This window comes from Lontra canadensis, unplaced genomic scaffold, assembly GCF_010015895.1.
Source record: "Lontra canadensis isolate GAN:19392208 unplaced genomic scaffold, GSC_riverotter_1.0 scaffold59, whole genome shotgun sequence".
NCBI lineage: Eukaryota > Metazoa > Chordata > Mammalia > Carnivora > Mustelidae > Lontra > Lontra canadensis.
This window is the reverse complement of record NW_022631053.1, coordinates 2,663,828-2,685,904: the sequence shown is the minus strand read 5'-3', so window position 1 is coordinate 2,685,904 and position 22,077 is coordinate 2,663,828. Positions and strand designations below refer to the sequence as shown.

Below are 22,077 nucleotides of genomic sequence, written 5' to 3'. Positions count from 1 at the left end.
CTAACATCTGCGGCAGCTGCTGGCGCAGGAGCCTACACCGCAGGAGCTGATGCCACAGGAGCCCACGCCACCAGTGCCCAGGCCACAAGACGTGACTGAGTTGCAGGGGCCGCAGGGGGCACAGGGAGCACAGGGGGCGCAGGGCGCGCACATGCCCGTGCTCACCGCCAGGTTCCCGCTGCAGGGGGCGCTGCACGCACTGCCGGTTACTGGCCGGGAGCCGGACACGCAGAGGTCCCCACAGACGACCCCGCCGCGGGAGCTGCTGACACCTGTGAACCCCAAAGTCTCAGTCAAAATTCTGGGGATGGGTCATCAGCTTTCCCGATGACGCCCCTCCCCATGCCCTGAGCACTGTATATTCAAAGTCAGGAGAATCTTGACTTACAACAGTAGGTGCATCTAGTTTCAAAGCTGCTCTCTGACCCCCAATCCCTCCTGCTGTGATGCCAGCCCACCCACCCTATCATATTTAGCTTTCAGTGGAAGCCCTCACTCCAAACTCTGCCATCCCGTCTAGGAATGAAATAAATCCACGCACACGGGGGCTGTTACTCACAGACATTCACTGCGCCAACGCCTTCACATAGTCTGAGGGGGAAGAAGAAAAAGGCAACGTTGAGTGATTCTACCAGAGTTGGAAATAGAGCACTCCAAATCCTTGGGGTGGGGTCCACCCCTAGTGGTCAGGGTAGGAGGAGAGAGTCTGAGAGTAGCCATCCCAAGCCACGACCTCCCCCAAGTGATGGATGAGAGGCTGTCCTAGATCCCTGGTCCTTCCCAGACCAGGAGAAAGGGTGCTGTTTATTTAAAGAGCAGGAATGAGCCCTCAGAGCCTGCTTGGGCTGGGCCCCACCTCTGTTCTTCGCCTTCCAGCAGCCGCCTGTAGGTGGCGATCTCGATGTCCAGGCCCAGCTTGGAGTTCATCACCTCCTGGTACTCCTTGACCAGGCAGGCCATGTCCTGCTTGGCCTTCTGCAGGGCGGCCTCCAGCTCCGCCAGCTTGCAGCGGGCATCGCTCAAAGCAGTCTCGCCTTGTTGCTCAGCCTGGGTCACTGCGGCCTCCAGCTTGGTGTTCTGGGGACGCAGAGGAGAACAAGGTGGGTTATGGCCTGGGTCTCTCTGTCCATTTTCTGGATGTATCCAGTCTCTCCCCTCCCCCAGCTGGGAACACCCCAAGAGCAGACCTTCATCAGCTGAGTCTCTCCCAGGGACCACAACCAGGGACTCTAGTCATGCAGTGGGCTGGAGCATGAATGGCAAGATCCACTGGGGACACACATGCCTCAGTGACCTGGGATGCCCCAAGTGACACTTACCTGGCACTTGGCATTCTCAACCTCGGCCGTCAGCCTCTGGATCATGCGGTTGAGCTCGTTGATCTCCTCCTTGGTGCGGCGCAGGGTCTCCCCGTGCCGGATCACAGTGGCCTTCATCTCCTCACACTGGGGGGAAACAGAGATGCTCCTGAGACTCAGGATGCAGTCTCCCACCCACTCAGACACCACAGACCATTCGCAGGTTGCCTGTGCGACCATACATGGCAGCCCTGCCCAGACTCTATAACCTGAGAGCTGTCTGCTCTTCTCTTACCATCCAAGGGATCAGAATCCATGGACAAAAGAGGTCTCGTTATTATACACCTGCCTTTCCTCCTACTGCCATATCTAGGAGGCAGGTGTCCTATGCCCCTCACCTTGCTACGGTACCAGGACTCTGCTTCAGCCCGGCTGCGGCTGGCGATGTCGTCATACTGAGCCTTGATCTCGGCCACAATGCAGTCCATGTTCAGGTCACGGCTGTTGTCCATCTTGACGATGACCGAGGTGTCTGAGATGTGGGCGTGGAGAACGCGGATCTCCTGCAGACCGTGAGGGGTGGGATGATGGAAGGATCTTATTTACATCCCAGCCTCACACACCAGTGTGGTCCCAATCTTCTCAGCACTTCTTTGGTCTCCAGCCCCTGCTCCCACTATAACCTCATGGACTTCAGCCCCAGCGCAAATCCATGGCCAACTCCAGTCCTAGGCCAAGGCCCCCTCTTCCAGGCTGGCTGCCAGGTTTCTGCCTGGACAACAGCCTCTCACCTCCTCATATAGGCGCCTCAGGAAGTCAATCTCCTCAGTCAGGGCTTCCGCATTGGCCTCCAGGTCTGACTTGCGGAGGTAGGCGCAGTCCACATCCTAAAGGGGAGAGGGGGCCACAGGTGTCTCTTTGGGAAGGCCACACAGAGCTCTTGCCACCCAGAGAGCACTCACTGGGCTGGGAAAACTCCCTGGAAACCCTCCTTAACCGCTCATCCTTATGCCTGATATCCTGGAACTGATGGAATTCTTTACACAGGAATCAGATGCAGGGGTAAGGGAGGGGGACTGTGAGGTTTCCAGGCACTTCCTCTGGTACCTCCACAATAATCCCTCCAGAACCCACACCTTGCCCTATCACTGAAACTTAAGGTCTGGTATAAAATGGGTCTGTTCTAATGGTATCCCAGCCCTCTATGCCCTGACACCTCAGGGAAAGAAAACTAGGTCTGTGGTCAGAAGAAGTCTCAGGGATCAATTCTGCCCCTTCCAAACCAGGGCAACTCTGGACAAGAGCCTTGACCTCAGTGCCTCAGTTTCCTCCAGTAACCCCAGCCTTCCTCCTCTGGAGGTGGTGGGAAGGACCTGGGGGTCCACGTGATGGCATTTGTGGTAGATCAAATGTAAGGAGTGAGGAACAACAGCACTGCTCAGGCCAGCGTCTCCCCGCTGTTGGGGGGCCTGAGGATGAGACTGTCCTCTAGCATTCATGGGCTCTTTCACTCACCATAGTTAGGAACGTGTGCTCTCTGGCAGGCCCAGGGCAGAACGGGTGGGAAGCCATAGGCCAGATGGGAGTTATCTCAGATGGGATGGACGAGGAGAGTGCCGTGCTTGAAGCAGGCAGTGTACTGTGCTGTTGGTGGCCTCCCTGGGAGGACTGGGGCCTTTGGGAGTGGGGGGAGAAAATAAGGGCGGGGTTGCTCTATGTGCTTCTGGGGAAGTCGCTCAGCCTCTCTGAATTGAAGATCATTCCCTCCTGCCTCTGCCCTGCTTTCCGAGTTGGGGGATGAGTATTCCAGGGTCACTCACCTTCTTCAGGGCCACAAATTCATTCTCAGCGGAGGCCCTTAGTGCCACCTCTTCTTCGTATCTGGAGATAAAGGGCACAAGGTTCAGTGGCTAGACACTTAATATGCTGGGATTTGAAGAGACAAAAAGAGAATGGAGGCCCAGACAAACACAGTCCAGGAATTGGATCATTGGGAGGAAGTCATAGAATCAAAAATCGCTGGACCAGAAAGGAACTTGTCCATCCCTTTCTTGTGGGAGCTCCATCCAACGTGTCACCCAGGGGACTTCCGGTTTCAGGGACTCTCTTTCCTGATGTTGGTGGCGGGTGTGTGGAGGTGGTCTGTACATTTCTGTAGATCTCCTGTTTCTGGACTGTAACTCCCTGGGGTGGGGGCAGGAACCTCATAGGAGTTCTGGTGCCCCTCGTCCCTCCCCCATCCCACCTCAGGTCCTAGCACAGCACCTGGGACCTAGAGTAGGTGTCAATAAATGTTCGATGAATTAATGAAACAGACACATAAGGACGAGGTAGCTGGAGCAGCTTCCACTCTCTCCAGTGTGTAAACGCCCAGAGCATTTGTCCCCACAGGCTTCCTGTCGCTGTCTTCTTCCTATTGGGACGTTCCTCTTGTGGTCTAACCCAAATCTATCCTGCTTGGGCTTAATCCCCCTTCGTTTCTTGAGACTACCCTGCGGGCTGTACTCACTTCTTCTTGTAGCCCTCCATCACCTCCTGCACGTGGTTGAGCTCTGAGGCCAGCCTCCCGCTGTCAGCCTCCACACACTCGGCCTCCCGCCTCAGCGTCTCGATGTAGCCCTCGAACAGGGGCTCCAGGTTGCTCTCGCAGCACTTGCGGTTCTGGTAGAACTGCCACTTGGTCTCCAGCAGCTTGTTCTGCTGCTCCAGGAAGCGCACCTGCGTTCAGGGTAGAAGGAGGGGGTCAGGTGGCTCCTGGTGTCCCAAGGCCAGTTTGGGGGTGGGCCCAACTGCTTTAGGGTAAAGTCCCAAGCCTGCAGCTCAGCAGAGATTTGGCAGAGAAGGGCAGTGGGAGACAAGGTGACTTCCGGCCTTCCTGATTGTCATGCGTGTCTGCAGTGTCCAATGTAGGGATGGGAGCCAGGGTTGGGGAAGTGCAGTCCCTACTCTCACGGAAATGGACTGATCTGGACCTGGTGAGTCCAGGTGGCATGTGGTCTGAGGCCAGCCAGAGGTGTCTGTTTTGCCTCTGATTCTGTGCTCAGCCTGGTTCCTGAGCATGGGTGGAGTACAGGAAGGGTGTGGCTCAGGACCCCCCCTCAGAGGATGCCCCTGTGGTCCTCTTCCTAGTTCTTCTGTTCATTCTTGTGTCTGTGTGTGCAGACTGACTTCTTGCTCTGGCCTGCCAGTTCCAAGCCTGTCCCTGTCTCTCTGTGGGAACCTGCCTGCCTGAGTGGAGGTCGCCTGTACTAGCAACACTGTCAAATCAGGAACCTCTGCTCTACGTACTGTTGTCTTTGATCCACGTGGGCCCTGGGTGTGCATCCCTCTCCTCCATCAGACTGGGAACTCCTCTGAACCATATGTCTCCTGTCCCTGACCCTCCTGAGTGCCTAGCCCAGGACCCAGAGGTTCAGGAAGGGTGTGATCAAGGGCACCCACCTTGTCGATGAAGGCAGCAAACCTGCTGTTGAGACACTTGATCTGCTCCTTCTCCTCATGCTTCACACACTGAGCACTGGGGTCGATCTCCAGGTTGAGGGGCGTGAGGAGGCTCTCATTGACAGACACGCTGGTGATGCAGGGTGGGCTGGGTCCACACACACCTCCGGAGCGGTAGCCGAAGCTGCGGCCACAGGAGCCAGCGCGGAAGCCCCCGCAGACGCTGTGGCTGCCAAAGCCCCCGGTGAGGCCACGGTAGCAGGAGACCCCGCGGTAGGGGGCGGCTGTGATGCAGCAGCGGCCTGGCCGGGGCCCGCAGGCTGAGATGCAGCTGAAGGCACGGCCACAGAATCCTGATCCGCAGGTCATGGTGCTTCTGGACGTTGGGGCTTCGGAGTACAGGGATGAAGTCTGGAGTCTTGTGGAAACTCCAATGTGTTCTGCAAGGTGCCCCAGTCCTATTTATGCTCAGATCTGAAGGGCTTGGCTGTGCAGTTGGGTCAATTTGTGCTTTATAGGCTTGGGCGGTTAGTTGAGTCCAGCACCTCTTTAGAATGTGCTTTAATAATGGTGGAGTGGCCCGCACCCTCCTCTGTGTATGGGATGCCAGCCTCTGGGCTGCAGGGGGACTCAGCAATGTTTCATCTTCAAAGTGCCCTGTCAGCAGGCGTGCACTTACCAGAGACTGGGGAGAGAAGGGCAGGGCAGGGAAGGTGGGAAGGGGTCCAGGGGAGGAGAGGAGAAGGAAGACTAGACTCTGGGAGAAGCCGGGGACCTGTGTGATTGTCAGGGGTAGGTGGGAGGGGACCTGGGAAACACTGAGGTGTTAACAAATAACATCTAGAAGTTTCTATCTCAGTAGTAGTGGCCGAAGTGCATTTGTAACCCATATCTGCATTCTCTATCTGTCTGGTAGGCTACTAAAATACAACCCCTTTCTCCTACCAAGCCAGCAGCCAGCAGCCGCCAGTTTATTAAATATCTGCTTCAACATTCTTCTTCAACATTCACTATGAGAGTTTCCGAACATATAGAAAAGTTGAAAGCAGAGCATAACAAACACCCTGAAATGTTCCCCCTTAGTTATCTGGATTTAACTGCGGTTAACACAGTGCCATCCTTGCCTGCCTATTTGACAGTTACAGGAAGTATGACACGTACAGAAATCAGGACCATACCCATTGCACATTCAAGAAAATTAATATTTCCAAAGAATCATTGACTAGCCATTCCATTTTCAATTTTCCTAGTAGTCTCAAGAGTTTTTTTTTTTTTTTTAATCGGCTTTATGTGACTTAACTTGTGGCTCTGTCCCTCGTGTTTTAAACTGGAAGTTAACACTAGAGTTGGGCTGTTCATAAGGTAGCCTGTAGGTGTATGTGGCTATTTAAATTTGAATTGGTTAAAATTAAATAAGCGCAGAATGGAGTTCCCCCATTGCATGAGCCACATGGCCACACAGCCACAGATTAACTTTTTGACAGAGCCGATAAGGAACATTTCCCCCATCACAACAGCATTGCTGGATAGTGCTGGTCTGGAGGCTTGATTGGGTTCGACTTAAACATTTTTGGGCAGACTACTTCAGAACTAATGCTATATTCTTATTATACCACCCCATGAAGCACAAATTATCAGCTTGTTCCATCATCCGTGATGCTAAATCGGATCACTTGCACACATTTCCCATTTATAATTAGAACACCCTAGGAAAACATAGGTCCTATTCTGATAAGAGGATATTTTCTTTTCTTTTCTTTCTCTTTTTTTTTTGCCACTTACTATATGATATCATACATGCCATAAACAATCTCCAATTCTTCCATCAACCCTATGAAGTACGTATCATCATCCCCATTTTACAAGAAAGGAAACTGAGGCTCAGCGAGCTTAAGTAACTTGCGTAGTGTCTCCTAGCTAGTTACCTTTGAATTTTTTGGAGCCCAGGAGATGCCATGCCTTCTCACCTACAAGCTATGACAACACCTGGATTTCCTAATCTCTGGAAAATTTCAAGAGGGTAGAGAAAGTTGTTTAGGAGAGATATCTGTGGATTTATGACTGAGGAGGATCAGTCTAAGGAACTGGACAGAGTCACAGGGGGTTGCGATGGTTAGAATTGGGAGGGGCCCAGGAGGGGTGGGAGTGTAACACAGGGACAATATGAGGCTGGCGCTGGAGGTGTCTGTAGGACACGTGGCTGAGAACTGAAGGAAAGAACAGAAAAAGGCAGCTTAAAATTTTTTTTTTAGATTTTATTTATTTATTTATTTATTTATTTGTCAGAAAGATAGAGAGAGAAAGCACACAAGCAGGCAGAGAGGCAGGCAGAGGCAGAGAGAGAGGCAGGCTTCCTGCCGAGCAAGGATCCCGATGCGGGACTAGATCCCAGGACCCTGGGATCATGACCTGAGACGAAGGCAGTGGTTTAACCCACTGAGCCACCCAGGTATCCCTAAAATTTTTTTTTAAAAGATTTATTTATTTATTTGAAAGAGAGAGAGAGAGAGGGAAGGAGAGGGAGAAACAGACTCTGCGATGAGCCGGGGGTCTAGTGCGGGGTTTGATCCTAGGACCCTGAGACCAAGACCTGAGCCGAAAGCAAATGCTTAATCGACTGAGTCACTGGGCGTCCCCAGAAAAGAGCAGGTGTAGTTATTTGTACACATCTGGTGTACTGTTGGTGTCTTGACAGAGAGTACTGTGTTCTCCTTACCTATGAAGCACCCCACTCCAATAGAACAGGTCCCGTAAAATGAGCTCACGAAGTACAGAGATCTGCATTAAGTCAAAGAGAAGAAAAGAGAAGTGTGAAACGATGGGGCTGGAAGCCCCCTGAAGCTGCTGTATCTTAGGGGTAAAGGCAGGCTGGGTGGCTTAGGGAAGGAGGAATGGGCGGGGTGGATGGGAAAAGGGAAGGTAGGAGAGCAGACCAGGGCGTGGGGGAGGGGTGCCTGTGTGAAACATTCAGGGGTGAGGCCTTGTGACAGGACAAACATGGGCCCAGGGACTGTGTCAGCCATCCGGCCATCCAGAGGAGGGTGTGGCACCTGGTGTCACTTTATGTGTTTGGGGAGCTGGGCCAACACTTCCAAGACCCTTTATACCCTCATCACAGTTCTGGGCACTGCCCACAATTGAGCCCCAGTGCTCCCTGCAAGTCAGCTGGTGACCTGAGGAGAAGCGCCATGAGTCAAGGTGCATCTCACACATGTGTTCCCTTCTGCCCCAGTGTAGCTCTTTATAAAAAAATGACATGCATAAACATGAGCTAATTACTAATGGCTGGCCCTTCCTCAACAATTTTAAAGAAACAAGATACAAAAAAATTCAAAGGTGACAAAATTTTGCTAAACTGCAGGCTGAAATATTTTGGAGACCTAAAAGGACATTCAATCTGTATGTTTAATTGGAGTAAAAAGACTTGTGGAGGGGGAGGGGGAAGAGAGAAGGGAGGAAGGTTGGCCAAATCCCCACTGTAGTTTTTGCTCTGGCTATAAGAGCTTTATAGGAGGTAAAATTGTGCTATAGGTCACCCACACGAAAGAATGTATAGGGGATGAACCTACCACCTATAGCAAGAAAGAACACAAATGTGTAACTTAAGAGCTTCCTAAGAGCCTCATTCTGATTGTTCTTCCTTTCTTTCTGGCCTAGGGACAACTCCTCTCTGGGATTTTTGTTGACTCATTCCCTTGCTTTCCTCTGCAGTTTTAGAACCAATGTAAGCCTCTCTAAAACATAAATTATTTAGCTTTCCAGTTTTTTTTTAAAGATTTTATTTATTTATTTGACAGATCACAAGTAGGCAGAGAGACAGGCAGAGAGAGAGGAAGGGAAGCAGACTCCCTGTTGAGCAGAGAGCCTGATGCGGGGCTCGATCCCAGGACCCTGAGACCATTACCTGAGCTGAAGGCAGAGGCCTAACCCACTGAGCCACCCACACGCCCCAGTTTTCCAGTTTTTAAAAAAAAGATTTTATTTATTTATTTAACAGAAGGAGCAAGAGAGCATAAGCAGGGGGAGTAGCAGAGGGAGGGAGAGAAGCAGGCTCCCTGTTGAGCAGGGAGCCCAGTGAGGGGTCCATCGCAGAATCATGACCTGAGTTGAAGGCAGACACTGAACTGAGTGAGCCACCCAGGTGCCCCTCATGTTCCAGTTTTAGAAGTTCATATAAATGGGATTATATTATGTGTATTCTTTTGTGTCTAGTTAAGTTTGTTCAGTGTGGCTTCCTGTAGCTGCATTAATGTTCATTTTCACAGTGAATTGTACTCATTGGACAATGCCACAATTTATCTCTCCACACTGATGGCCTCAGGGTTGTTTCTAGAGTTTGTATTATGAACAGAGTTGTCATGAACATTCTTTTCCATGTCTTCAGGTATATTTGCACAAGAGTTTTTCTAGGGTGTGTGGTTATTTAAAAAAAATTATGCAAGTAGTATATGCTCAGTGTAGAAAACCATTTTATGAGAATTCTTCTAAATTTAAAAAACATAATCTTTCTTCATACTAGATACTATGTTAATTGTCCAACATGCATTAATTTTAATTTTTATAATTAGCCTCTGAGGCAGGTGTCAGGCGAGGACACTGAGGCCTAGAAGGTTAAAAGTTTTGTAGGTTGTATAGCTAGTGGCAAAGCTGGTGCTCAGAGTCTGCTGTTGTGTTTGATCCCAGTGGAAGGGATGAGTTTATCTCATTGCACTCCTATCTATCCACTATCTACCATCATTAGAAGTATCACACAGTAGATAGTGTTTATATATAGCATGTTAACACACACTCTCACTAACACAACCCCCCCCCACCGCCATCCTCTTCATGGCCCTTTACAGTGCTCTCAGGGTTCAGGACCAGAGTGTGGAGGGGAGGTCATCCTTGTTTGTGGTAAGCATCCAGTTATAAGAGAAAAGCTGGACACACACACCTAGATTGTGAACAAAAAATACAAACCTCACAACATACCAATGAACACAAATGTTTGGTTCATGGATATATTCTAAGGGCTTGGCACATAGTAGGTGCTCAATAAATATTTGTTGAATGAATGAAATGAATACCAACTGTATATTAAATGCTGAGTAATGGAGCCATCAAAGCTTGGTGGTTAATTGTGCAAAGCTTTCTGGTAGATTGGGGTGATGATCAGATGAAGCAGACCAGAGGGCAGCCGTTCCTGGGAGTGGGGGCTGGGTAGGGAGACATTCCTGGCTGAGGTCTGAAGGAGGGTTGAAGTGAGTAGATGTGTCTTTGACCAAAGTGAAGTCCTTGACCTGAATGATGACAGGAGTGGTAGGGAAAGCCAGCCAACAAGACCAAGAATCCTGAAGGCCATGGGAAAAGTAGAAACTGAGGGCAGGACTGAGGAAGGAAAAAGAGAAGTGGATGGGAGGTAGATTTCTAGGGAAAAAAAGGGAGAAGATGCTTGGTCTTAGACTAGTACTCTCTAGAGCTATTTGGAAGGACAAAGACCATCTGGGGGAGGGGCAAAGAGAATGGAAGGGAGGGGAGATTGGGGGAGATGGAGGGAAGGGGAGGGAAGTGGAGGAGAATGGAGGAAAAACTAGAAGACCCATGGGAGAATGGTGGGGGGACACTCCAGGGGTGGAAGAACAGGAAAAGGAGGTTGATGGGGGAGGGAGGGCAGCACTGAGGGCAAGGTATGGACATATCTGAAGAGGTGGGCAATCTTGGCTTCAGCTTTTCAGCAATGAACCCTCACAGCCTGGAGGAGGTGCAGAATTTGAACCTGATTAGTGGGATGGACTTCGCCAAAGGCAGAGCTTCTGAGTCAGTCTTCATCCACTTCCCTTCTTCCCCCAGGCTACCCACAAAGGCCTTTGGCCCCTCCTTCCTCTGGTGAATTCTCATGCTTAATTGGCCACTGTCCCAGGCTGTCTTGGCTGAGGAGGCAGGGCTCTGACTTGGATCTCTCAACTCATGAATCTAGTTGTCCTGCCTGTTAGCTGGCCTAGGGTCAACTCCCTCAACAGCCTGAGTGTTATATGAATAGCCTCTCCTTCTCCCCTCAACTCCCCTCACTGAAACCTGCCCTGCATCTGCTTTCTGTGAATAGAAATCATGAGCTGCAAGGTTAGAAAGGGCACAGTCCTTTGGATACCTGCAAGCCTAGTGTGTAGATGTTTTGGTACCCTCAAATATAGAGTCCACAGGCTTCCTCCCACCCTGTAGCTTTGAAACAGAATCCCAGAGACAGTACTCCCTGCCTCTGAGGTCTCTGCCTCAACTGGTTCTCCACTATCACAACATCTCACAGTCCCAGTCTCTCCTGCAAGGGTGCTCAGGTTTCCCTACTGTCTACTTTCTGAAAAAAAAAGTGCACTCTGTGCACACCTTTTCACCAATACTGCTCCACCTACTTTGTTACAGATGTCTGTTCTCACCCTTTCCAGGGAGCCTTTCTTACCTTTCCCAACAGATTAGTTGCATTCTACATCATCCCAGAATGGGCACTATCAGAAGGCACTGCATTCCTGAGCAACTGATGATATAACTGAAAAGCAGCCCTCTTCAGACATCTGGACTTTCTCATGAATGTGGGTCTGTCTTCCCTGTCAGATTGGGAGTTCCAGAATCTGTGTCTCCTTCCTCCTTTTAGCGCCTTCCTCCCTTTTTCCAAAATTAAGACAGGCTTCAGCGTATGGCAGGGATATAGCCATCACATAATCACTGAATTCCCCAACAAGATGTTATCTCATCTAACCCACCACCCATTTGGGGGAATCTGCCTTATAACATTCTTCACAGGAGAAGGATGGACTGAAGGGAGGTGTGAACAAGAGCTTCCTAATGTTAAAACCACCAGATTTGCCCCTTCTTTTTGGGTGTCCCTTGAACCAAGATCCACTTAGGCTAAAAAAGGAGGTTGTAACCCCAGATCAGCAAGGTTTTTTTTTTTGTTTTTTTGTTCTGAGTCAGTCTAAGTCAGTCTGAGTCAGTGGGTGAAGTCCATCCCACTAATTAGGTTCAAACTCTGCACCTCCTCCAGGCTGTGAGGGTTCATTGCTGAAGGTTTTTTTGTTTACCCTGTTTCCGAAAACATGGTGGCTGCTCCAGAATAAACAATTTTCCCTCTTACATAAAGTTTCCCTAAATGGGAGGCATAATGCAAGTTCCTTTAGGAAACAATGACTACCTGCTCTCCTTCTGGGAAGTTCTCAATTCCAACTTCCACCTGTCCAGCTGTAGTGAAAATCTGACTTCTCTTGTTCTCTTTGGAGTTCCATTGTACCTGGATGGATGGCATATCCCCTGCCTTCAACTTCGTGATATCCTTGGGCTACTGACAAATCAGGAGGTTTTAGGATCAGGCAAAAAGCAAGAAAAATGAGTATGTCATTGATTAATGCTTGAGGATTTCTGGTGGTCTGTTAAGGCCAAAGGAGAAATACAAATTTATGAATTATTAATAGATAACAGACTTTTTGGACTGTCCAAGTTTCTCTTTTTATCCAGTAGTGCAGTTGTCCAAGGACTGGTGACATTTTCCCTTTGCCTAAGAGGAGAGATTATCACTGGACCTTCCCTGGGGACTGTTGGGCTAGAGTGGGGATTGAAGGAGGGACATTTGGTTTTGGGTTCTTTTCCAGGATACAAGAATTGACCATGGCCAAAGGTCTCAGGTCCTCCCTGTTCCTTAGACTGACCCCATGGTAGAATAAAAGTACATAGCATTTCCTGAGCACTTGCTACGTGCCGGGTGCAGTGTTAAGCGTTATCCATGTATTTAATCTAATCCTTTTACTAGTTCTTTTAGATAGACACCATCAATGGGAGTTTTACATAGGTGGTTTAGGAATGTGGGTAGGTATATTCCATCAAACCTACTGGTATATCTACAGCAGCAGCATTAGCAGCAATAACAACTACTAATATGATTACATAATTAGAGTGTGTCAGGCTCTGTTCTAAGTGCTTTACGCGGATTAAGTCTTTTAATCCTTACAACAACTTTATGAGGTGGATACTATTATCCTCATTTTATAAATCATGACATGAGGTACAGAGAGGTTAAGTAATTATCTGAGATTACATAGCTAGAAAGTGGCAGGGCTGGACTTTGAAACTAGGCAGTTTGGAATCTGGGTCTGTGTTCTTAACTGATATGCTGTGTATTTAAACTTTTTTATTCTCAATCATATTAAGAAATAATTTTGTGTAGTGACAAAGTACACACATACACACATACCACATACAACTGAAACAAAAAGGAAATGATATCTTATTTTTACTACATATAATGCACTCTATTGTATTTTCTATTCTACTCTACTTGATTTTGTTTTAATCTATTTCATTAAGATTCTGTTTTCTTCTGGGTGCCTGGGTGGTTCAGTCGGTTGGGCTTTCAGCTCAGTTCATGATCCCAGGATCCTGAGATCAAATCCCACGTGGGGGTTCCTGTTCAGTCAGGAGTCTGCTTCTCCCTCTACCCCTACCCCTTGCTTGTGAGTGCACTCTCTCTCTCATGTGCTCTCTCTTTCTTTCAAAGAAGTAAATAAAGTCTTTAAAATTTTTAAAAAATATTTAAAAATATTAAAAATTAAAAAAATTTTTAAAATTCAATGTGAGGGGCACCTGGGTGGCTCAATGGGTTAAAGCCTCTGCCTTCAGCTCAGGTCATGATCCCAGGGTCCTGGGATTGAGCCCCGCATTGGGCTCTCTGCTCAGCGGGGAGCCTTCTTCACCCTCTCTCTGCCTGCCTCTCTGCCTACTTGTGATCTCTGTCTGTCAAATAAAAAAAAATCAATGTGAACTCTGAAAAAGAAAAATTTTTTAAAAAGCACCACAGCTTCTTAATTATTTGAACAAAGAACATCTGCACTGCTCTCTGGAGTTTACTGAGCATGTGGACATCTCTGTAATTTTCCCAAAGGAAAGACTTAACATACTTCCCAAAGGAATGAAGTGTCTTGCCCTCATATCACACAGAACTATTCATGGCAGACTCCCATCCAACCTTTTGAGTTCAAGGCCCACACTATACACACTACGGGTGGCACACACCGATATGGGTCTGTGATCTCTTTTGACATCTGCCAAGGTTACTGACAGATTGCTGTAAAGGGAAGGGGGTTATAGGATTGGTATAGCACAGGAAACGGCACAGATCTGAGGTAGGGGGAGGTGGTTTCAGGGGGCTGGATACCTTCCTCATGGCTCTATCTAGCTTTATTCTGAGCTAAATGTATTCTGTATCTTTCTCTATTCTCTGTCTAGATTGTATTCTGAGATAAATGATATCCAGACTCATAACAGTAGTGTCTACTCCAAGCTTTCTGGACCCAGGAAGAAAGTGGACGTTTGAGGTGAAATCCAGACATGCTATCTTTTCTTGGGGCCTTGTTGGAAATAGTTGGGCATTCCTTTTTTAAAAAATTTTACTTATTTATTTGAGAGAGAGAATGAGAGAGAGAGCTTGAGAGGGAAGAGGGTCAGAGGGAAAAACAGACTCTCCACTAAGCAGGGAGCCCGAAGCAGGACTCAATCCTGGGACTCCAGGATCATGAGCTGAAGGCAGTAGCTCAACCAACTGAGCCACCTAGGCACCCAAGCTGGGCATTCCTGAAGCCAGTGAAACCACTATGTGCCCCCTTAGGCCCCATGGAAGAGTCTTAGGAAGGGAATGCCTCTTCTCAGCATAGGCTGTCCAGGACTGTCTAATAAGTTCGCCTAGGGACTGGTCTGTGTGCAAATCAAGGTAGTTGAGAATGCACATGAGAAGGTGAGTGTGTGTGAGATTGTGGGTGGGAGGGCCAGTATGTGAATGCATGGCGTGTGTATGTGTGTGTGTGTGAGACAAAGAGAGAGAGAGGGAGAGTCATAAAGAAAGAGTATGTTGATAGGTGTGGGTGAGGGTTTTGGGCAGGTGTGGGGTGTTGGAGCTTTGGCGATGGAGAAATGCGCTAACGGTGTGTGGGAAACCATCAGGCACACCCTGTTTCAAATCATCTTCTGTTAATCTCATAGTCTCCCAGGGTCCCAAGGCTGGTTTGATCAGCACCACGGACAGCAGCATAAACGTCTTAAATTGGGCCCGTACAGGAGCCCTAGCCCCCGCCTTTCTCCTCCCTCCATTCTAATGAGTCATTGCTTCCCCCCATCCTCGAATCCCTGAGTTCCGCCACATGTGTATGGGAGAGCCTGTGGGAGTGTGTGGGGGAGGTGAGCTGGGCTTTTGAAGATAAACATTGTGGATTTTAGGGTAAAAGGCCATAAATATTTGGCCACATCTGGCCCCCAATTAAGCACATTAAGGGAGGAGCCAAGGCAGCTAAACAACCCAAGCCAATAAAGACATCTAATTGCCCCTAATCCATGGACGCATTAGGCTCTCCGTATATATAAAAGGCCCAAAGATGTCCGACACACAGACACTTCAGCCACTGTGCCTTCCATTAGTACTACTCCCTCCTCAAAGCTTTCCTTGCCCCAAGAAACACCATGACTTGTGGATCTTACTGTGCTGGCCCCTCCTTCAGCTGCATGTCTGCCTGTGGGCCCCGACCAGGCCGCTGCTGCATCACGGCTGCCCCCTACCGCGGGGTCTCCTGCTACCGTGGCCTCACCGGGGGCTTCGGCAGCCACAGCGTCTGCGGGGGCTTCCGTGCTGGCTCCTGTGGCCGCAGCTTTGGCTACCGCTCCGGAGGAGTGTGTGGACCCAGCCCACCCTGCATCACCAGCGTGTCTGTCAATGAGAGCCTCCTCACGCCCCTCAACCTGGAGATCGACCCCAATGCTCAGTGTGTGAAGCATGAGGAGAAGGAGCAGATCAAGTGCCTCAACAGCAGGTTTGCTGCTTTCATCGACAAGGTGGGTGCCCTTGATCACACCCTTCCTGAACCTCTGGGTCCTGGGCTAGGCACTCAGGAGGGTCAGGGTCAGGAGACATGTGGTCCAGGGGAGCTCCCAGTCTGATGGAGGAGAGGGATGCACACCCAGGGCCCACGTGGACCAAAGACAATACGCAGAGCAGAGGTTCCTGATTTGACAGTGTTGCTAGTACAGGCGACCTCCACTCAGGCAGTTCCCCACAGAGAGACAGGGACAGGCTTGGAACTGGCAGGCCAGAGCAAGAAGTCAGTCCGCACACACAGACACAAGAATGAACAGAAGAACTAGGAAGAGGACCACAGGGGCATCCTCTAGGTAGGTGTCCTGGGCCACACCCTTCCTGTACTCCACCCATGCTCAGGAACCAGGCTGAGCACAGAATCAGAGGCAAAATAGACACCTCTGGCTGGCCTCAGACCACATGCCACCTGGACTCACCAGGTCCAGATCAGTCCATTTCCGTGAGAGTAGGGACTGCACTTCCCCAACCCTGGCTCCCATCCCTACATTGGACACTGCAGACACGCATGACAATCAGGAAGGCCGGAAGTCACCTTGTCTCCCACTGCCCTTCTCTGCCAAATCTCTGCTGAGCTGCAGGCTTGGGACTTTACCCTAAAGCAGTTGGGCCCACCCCCAAACTGGCCTTGGGACACCAGGAGCCACCTGACAACCTCCTACCACCCTGAACGCAGGTGCGCTTCCTGGAGCAGCAGAACAAGCTGCTGGAGACCAAGTGGCAGTTCTACCAGAACCGCAAGTGCTGCGAGAGCAACCTGGAGCCCCTGTTCGAGGGCTACATCGAGACGCTGAGGCGGGAGGCTGAGTGTGTGGAGGCTGACAGCGGGAGGCTGGCCTCGGAGCTCAACCACGTGCAGGAGGTGCTGGAGGGCTACAAGAAGAAGTGAGTGTGGCTGGGAGCAACGTTGGGCACAGGAAATGGACTTGACTTGGAGCCCATTGGATAGGCTTAAGAAGAATTTTCCAGAAGGGCCAGTGCCCATGCCGGCCAGGGAGGGGATGGTAGTGTGCAGCAGGATCTTATCATCTGTGCCACTGGTGCCCAGAGGCCTGCCTGAATGCCAACCCAGGACTCCCCCAGCACACAAGTCTCTCCAACTTTGGTCTTCCCTTCTTGGAGGCCCATTTTGGGCCCAGTGGGCAGGAGACAGGGGGCTTCTGCAGGTTTCAGGCCTTTTTCCGATGACCTTTCAGTTCCCGCCTATAGCACCTGAGTATCTGGTCCCTCGAGGCTGATGGGCCCTGGGGCTCTGGGTGTCCCACTGCCTAGGGTACTGAGTGCAGGTGAGTAATGGGTGGTATAGGCCCCCAGCCTGTGCTAGGATGGACACCTATGGAGGGATACTGGTGCCACAGTGTCCCAGTGGAGCTGCTGTGCAGTCCTAGCCCGGGCCTGCATGCTGAGTCATTATTTGGGTCCTGAGGGGACCTCATGGCAGCTTTGGGAATGGACTATGAGGTCCCAGACATAGGCTTTCTAGACCCCTCCGTTCAAAGTGGGGAGAGAATCCCAGACATCTTCCAGATCCAATCAGAAAGAAAGGATCCAGCAGAGTTGTGGGGGTCCCAGCTGCTGGAAAGTTTCTGATATCGCTGATATGAAGTGGTGATGGCCTCTGGGGAGACCTGCCCTTCCCTGACCTCCTTCTCTGTCCTCTTCTGCCTCAGGTATGAGGAGGAAGTTTCTCTGAGAGCAACAGCTGAGAATGAATTTGTGGCCCTGAAGAAGGTGAGTAACATGGGATCTGGAAGCAAAGCCACTAGGGATCTTGGAATGACAGACTCTTCCTGTGGAGACCCAGAGGGTCTCAACCTCAGTGTGGGGTACATGACTTGACAACATTGGGATGGGAAATCCCAGAGATCGGATCATGAAAGGCTTATTCAGATTGCTGATGAAGGGCAATAACCTTGGGATGTCCAGTAACACCCTGCCTTGGGGCAGGGGGATGGCTGGGCTGACCTCTGGATGTCTTGTCCTGCTTCAGAGGTCGTGGTCTCTGTTGGGGGTCCCAGGGAGGCAGAATAGCCACAGTCTCCTTGTTGAGGGACAGTGACTTGTCTATCATTGTGGGAAGTCTGACCAAAAGGAGGGGTACAGCCTCAGGGTGTGGGGGAGGATGGGCCAGAACCAGGAGTGGCCAGGTGGAGTGTGGGAGGATGGCGGGAAGACCTGGGAGGGGTTGAGGTGGCCAAGCAGGGAGTCCATCTGATGGGCTTCTTGGAATAGGGAGGGTAAAAAAGAGAACTGGGATCATAAGAGGAGGAGAGGCTGGTGGCCCATCTCCAAGCACAAAGGGGTTTATTCTCAGAAGAGCAAGAGGTTGTGAAGCCCATCCTGGGTAGGCCAGAAGGATATGGAGATGAGATGGGAATAGGAACGCTGGGAATCCTTTCCCCTGGCCTCCACGGATGGGGGAGAAGAGAGGAGTTTGGAGTGGTGACTACCATGGGTACTCTTCGCTCAAAGACACCCCATCTTTCCAGGATGTGGACTGTGCCTACCTCCGCAAGTCAGACCTGGAGGCCAATGCAGAGGCCCTGACCGAGGAGATTGACTTCCTGCGGCGCCTGTATGAGGAGGTGAGGGGCTGTGGTCCAGGCAGAAAGAAGCAGCTGGCCTGGAAGTGGGGCTCTAGCCTAGATGAAGAGTTGGCCAGGGATTTGGGCTGGGCACTGTAGTCCATGAGCCTGTCATGCGAGCGGGGTCTGGAGACCAGGGATGATTGTTGAGTGAGGCTGGGATGTAAATAAGATCCTTCCATCTTCTCACCCCCCACCATCTGCAGGAGATCCGCGTTCTCAATGCCCACATCTCAGACACCTCGGTCATCGTCAAGATGGACAACAGCCGGGACCTGAACATGGACTGCATTGTGGCCGAGATCAAGGCTCAGTACGATGACATCGCCAGCCGCAGCCGGGCTGAGGCTGAGTCCTGGTACCGCAGCAAGGTGAGGAGGCACCTGCCTCCTAGACATGGCAGTAGGAGGGAAGGCGGGTGTATAATAACAAGGCCTCTTTTGTCCATGGATTCTGATCCCTTGGATGGTAAGAGAAGAGCAGACAGCTCTCAGGTTATAGAGTCTGGGCAGGGCTGCCATGTATGGTCACACAGGCTGAGCACTGTACAACCTGTCAATGGTCTGTGGTGTCTGAGTGGGTGGGAGACTGCATCCTGAGCCTCAGGAGCATCTGTTTCCCTCCCAGTGTGAGGAGATGAAGGCCACGGTGATCCGGCACGGGGAGACCCTGCGCCGCACCAAGGAGGAGATCAACGAGCTCAACCGCATGATCCAGAGGCTGACGGCCGAGGTTGAGAATGCCAAGTGTCAGGTAAGGGTCACTTGGGGAATCCCAGGTCACAGAGGCATGTGTGTCCCCAGTGGATCTCACCATTCATATTCCAGGCCATCAGCATGATCAGCGTCCCTGGTTGTGGTCCCTGGGGGAGACTGAGCTGATAAAAGGGAGAGGTTTGCTCTCGGGGTGTTCCCAGCTGGAAGAGGGCTGAAACAGGAAATGGACAGAGAGACCCAGGCCATAACCCACCTTGTTCTTCTCTGGGTCCCCAGAACACCAAGCTGGAGGCCGCAGTGACCCAGGCTGAGCAACAAGGCGAGACGGCTCTGAGCGATGCCCGCTGCAAGCTGGCGGAGCTGGAGGCCGCCCTGCAGAAGGCCAAGCAAGACATGGCCTGCCTGGTCAAGGAGTACCAGGAGGTGATGAACTCCAAGCTGGGCCTGGACATCGAGATTGCCACCTACAGGCGGCTGCTGGAAGGCGAGGAGCAGAGGTGGGTACTGTAGCTTATTTTCTCTCCCAGCCTTGCCTGGGTTCCCAGCGTGCCATGTGCCTCCTGGCATCACTGGACTCCCATTTCCAAATCTCCCCATCCTGCATTTACAGGTAATGAGTAAGTCCTTTTGGTATGTTTCTAGCCCTCTTTGAGTTAGTCATGCCCACCTATGTGCTAAAATGGGATTGGAACCTTTTGTAAACCTGCCCCTGAGAGCCAGGAGTCGGGCCATAGGAATTGTTGTTTCTGAGAACCCTAGCCTGGGCTTGTAACCACCTTCCCCTGGAAGTGCTTTCTCCTTCCTGGCCCCTGTTGCACATAACCCAGGCTCTAGCTCTCTTCTCAAGGCTGGCCCTGGGCCCAGCCCTGGCAGTTCGTATTTATCCCACAATGACTGCCTCTACAGGGAATTTTATCAACTCACTCTTATATATTCCAACTACAGTGGGTCCCCCTAAGTGGTCTGCCATCGCAGCAGGTAGGACTGAGGGCAGACAGGCAACAGAGACATGTCCCTTGAGGCACCTGTGTCCTGTTCTAGCATTTTTGCTAATTGCTAGTTTTGGACATGGTGGGGAAGACCAAGTCCCATGTATGGCTGGAGGGCAGCTGATGGTCTCCTATGAGGACAACCCTTCCAGAATGTTGCCCTTGGCTTGGTCACATGCTCACTTCTTGAGCCTCCCTTGTCTTATGTAAAGCTAAGCCCCTCCTCTTAAGCAGAAGAGAGTGCAGGGTGAGGAGGCAGAGGGACCCACAGGGAGCATTCTGGGAAGTGGGGAGATGGGGACACAGGTTTGATAGTTGGAATCAAAATGGTCCCATGGTGAGACTTGCCACAGCCTCAAGTAATTTCTTTGGAGAATTCGGAGGCCCTGTGGCTCACTGAGCCTGGGGAGTTTCATTACCAGAGACCTCCAGAATGAAGAATTTTTCAAGACTGTGTTTGTAAGTTCAAGAGATGCCAGGAGATAGCACTGGAAACTGAGCAGCCCACCCCTATGCCACATAGGGCCCCTGGGGTGAACTCAGGAGCTTTGGTGCGGGTTCCCTGTGAACTCCGGGCATGGGATGAGTACATGGTGGGCTGTGGATTGTCCTCGTGTCTGAAGCTGGTGCTGTCAACCCTTCGCCTCAGTGCTATCAGACGGACTCAGGTCCCTTGGAGATGTGTTGTGTGGGAAGGGGTGTGAGGGCTGCTGCGTGGAGTTAGGTGCTCTAAATTACAGCTCCGCCTCTGTCACTGGGTATTTCCTCTCTCTGGGCCTCAGTTTCTCCATCTGTCAATGAGGGAACTTGTGGAGATAGTCTCTGAGCCTGTTCTAAATGGGTTCTAAGTTATTTGTGGAGACAAACATTGTTTTAGGCAATTAGTTACCCTGTGCTGGGGAAAAGGCAAGATGGAAAGGTTTCCCCTTCTGAAGCCCAGGTTTTAGTGACCCCGATTAGGCCAGATTTAGGAAGTCAAATCTGCACCCCCGAAATGTGTGTTTACAAGTCTATCAGAACCAGCAGAAAAAGCAGTAGCTGGGGCGCCTGGGTGGCTCAGTGGGTTAAAGCCTCTGCCTTCAGCTCGGGTCATGATCCCAGGGTTCTGGGATTGAGCCCCACATCGAGCCCCACATCGGGCTCTCTGCTCAGCAGGGAGCCTGCTTCCTCCTCTCTCTCTCTGCCTGCCTCTCTGCCTACTTGTGATTTCTGTCTGTCAAATAAATAAATAAAATATTAAAAAAAAGAAATAGCAATAGCCGACAGGTGTGAAGTGCACTTGCCTTGTGGCAGGCACTAAGCCCCTACATGGGTCATCGATTCCATGCCCACAGGGTCTCTAGTCTAGATACTCCGGAGAACAGGGAGGTCGAACCAGGCAGGGCAAATCTGAGGTTGCAGGGCTAAGGAGGGTGGCGGGGCACATGGGACTTTGTGTCTCCGGCTTCCAGACGGGGCCGTTTTCCACCCCTTCCCCTCAGCAAGTGCCCCGGAGGAGGGCACGGTCCTCCCCTTCACCTTGGCTCCGTGGGCTCCGCGGCTGGCCAGCGGCACCGACCTCTCTCTCTTTTCCTTTCTTAACAGGCTGTGTGAGGGCGTTGGCGCAGTGAATGTGTGTAAGTAGTCGGAGCCTTCCCCTTCTCCAGCTGGGGCGGGCCCCTGTCTTGGGGGAGGGCGGGTTTGGCTGACACCCCCCACCCCCAGAGCCGCCCGCTGTGGCCGCGCCTGATGTGTTCTGTCCCCCATTCAGGCGTCAGCAGCTCCCGCGGTGGCGTCGTCTGTGGCGATCTCTGCGCCTCCGGTGCTGCCCCTGCTGTCACCAGCAGAGTCTGCAGCGCCCCCTGCAGCGGCAACATGGTGGTGGGCACTAGCTGCTGCGCCCCGTGCTCGGGGGCCAGCACCTGCGGCGGGAGCTGTAAGAAGTGCTAGGGGAACGCCGCCGCCACCAGCGCGCAGCCGCGTCACCCTCCGGCCAGGACCTCCCGCACCCCGAACGCCCCGCTGTCGCCGCCACCGCTCCACGACCGCCAGCTGCCGCCCCCCCTCCCGCCCCCAGCCGGTGGCTAGCTGTGCGCACTCTGCGCATACTCCCTACCTGCTCCCTCTCCCGTGTGCGGTCCCCCAGGCGCCCTGAGCCCCGGGGAGGTTGGGGCGGCCCCTAGGCCTCTC

The 22,077-nt window shown here is 51.5% G+C and overlaps 2 protein-coding genes across 2 annotated transcripts; one reads left to right on the top strand and one right to left on the bottom strand.

Annotated features, from left to right (window-relative positions):
• Positions 1-5,108, bottom strand: LOC116878910 (keratin, type II cuticular Hb1). The gene is made up of 9 exons (XM_032876727.1): positions 4,740-5,108; positions 3,808-4,016; positions 3,119-3,179; positions 2,090-2,185; positions 1,697-1,861; positions 1,320-1,445; positions 857-1,077; positions 560-591; positions 1-272 (listed from the first exon to the last, which is right to left on the bottom strand). Exons 1-9 carry the CDS (start codon positions 5,106-5,108, stop codon positions 1-3), a joined length of 1,551 nt encoding a protein of 516 aa, XP_032732618.1.
• A 10,101-nt stretch (positions 5,109-15,209) lies between these two features.
• Positions 15,210-21,837, top strand: LOC116878915 (keratin, type II cuticular Hb6). Its single transcript, XM_032876731.1, has 9 exons — positions 15,210-15,578; positions 16,295-16,503; positions 17,289-17,349; positions 18,108-18,203; positions 18,410-18,574; positions 18,831-18,956; positions 19,196-19,416; positions 21,493-21,524; positions 21,659-21,837. Exons 1-9 carry the CDS (start codon positions 15,210-15,212, stop codon positions 21,835-21,837), a joined length of 1,458 nt encoding a protein of 485 aa, XP_032732622.1.
• Positions 21,838-22,077: the final 240 nt, after the last annotated feature.

What these genes read in the sequence shown, in the direction of transcription:
- LOC116878910 (XM_032876727.1), bottom strand. Translation starts at nt 5,108, where the DNA reads ATGACCTGCGGATCAGGATTCTGTGGCCGTGCCTTCAGCTGCATCTCA. An exon ending in TGAGGCGCCTATATGAGGAG is followed by an intron (nt 1,862 to 2,089) that starts GTGAGAGGCTGT and finishes CACGGTCTGCAG; the next exon opens with GAGATCCGCGTTCTCCACGC. An exon ending in AGTCCTGGTACCGTAGCAAG is followed by an intron (nt 1,446 to 1,696) that starts GTGAGGGGCATA and finishes GTTTCCCCCCAG; the next exon opens with TGTGAGGAGATGAAGGCCAC.
- LOC116878915 (XM_032876731.1), top strand. Translation starts at nt 15,210, where the DNA reads ATGACTTGTGGATCTTACTGTGCTGGCCCCTCCTTCAGCTGCATGTCT. An exon ending in CTGGAGGGCTACAAGAAGAA is followed by an intron (nt 16,504 to 17,288) that starts GTGAGTGTGGCT and finishes CTTCTGCCTCAG; the next exon opens with GTATGAGGAGGAAGTTTCTC. An exon ending in TTGAGAATGCCAAGTGTCAG is followed by an intron (nt 18,957 to 19,195) that starts GTAAGGGTCACT and finishes CTGGGTCCCCAG; the next exon opens with AACACCAAGCTGGAGGCCGC.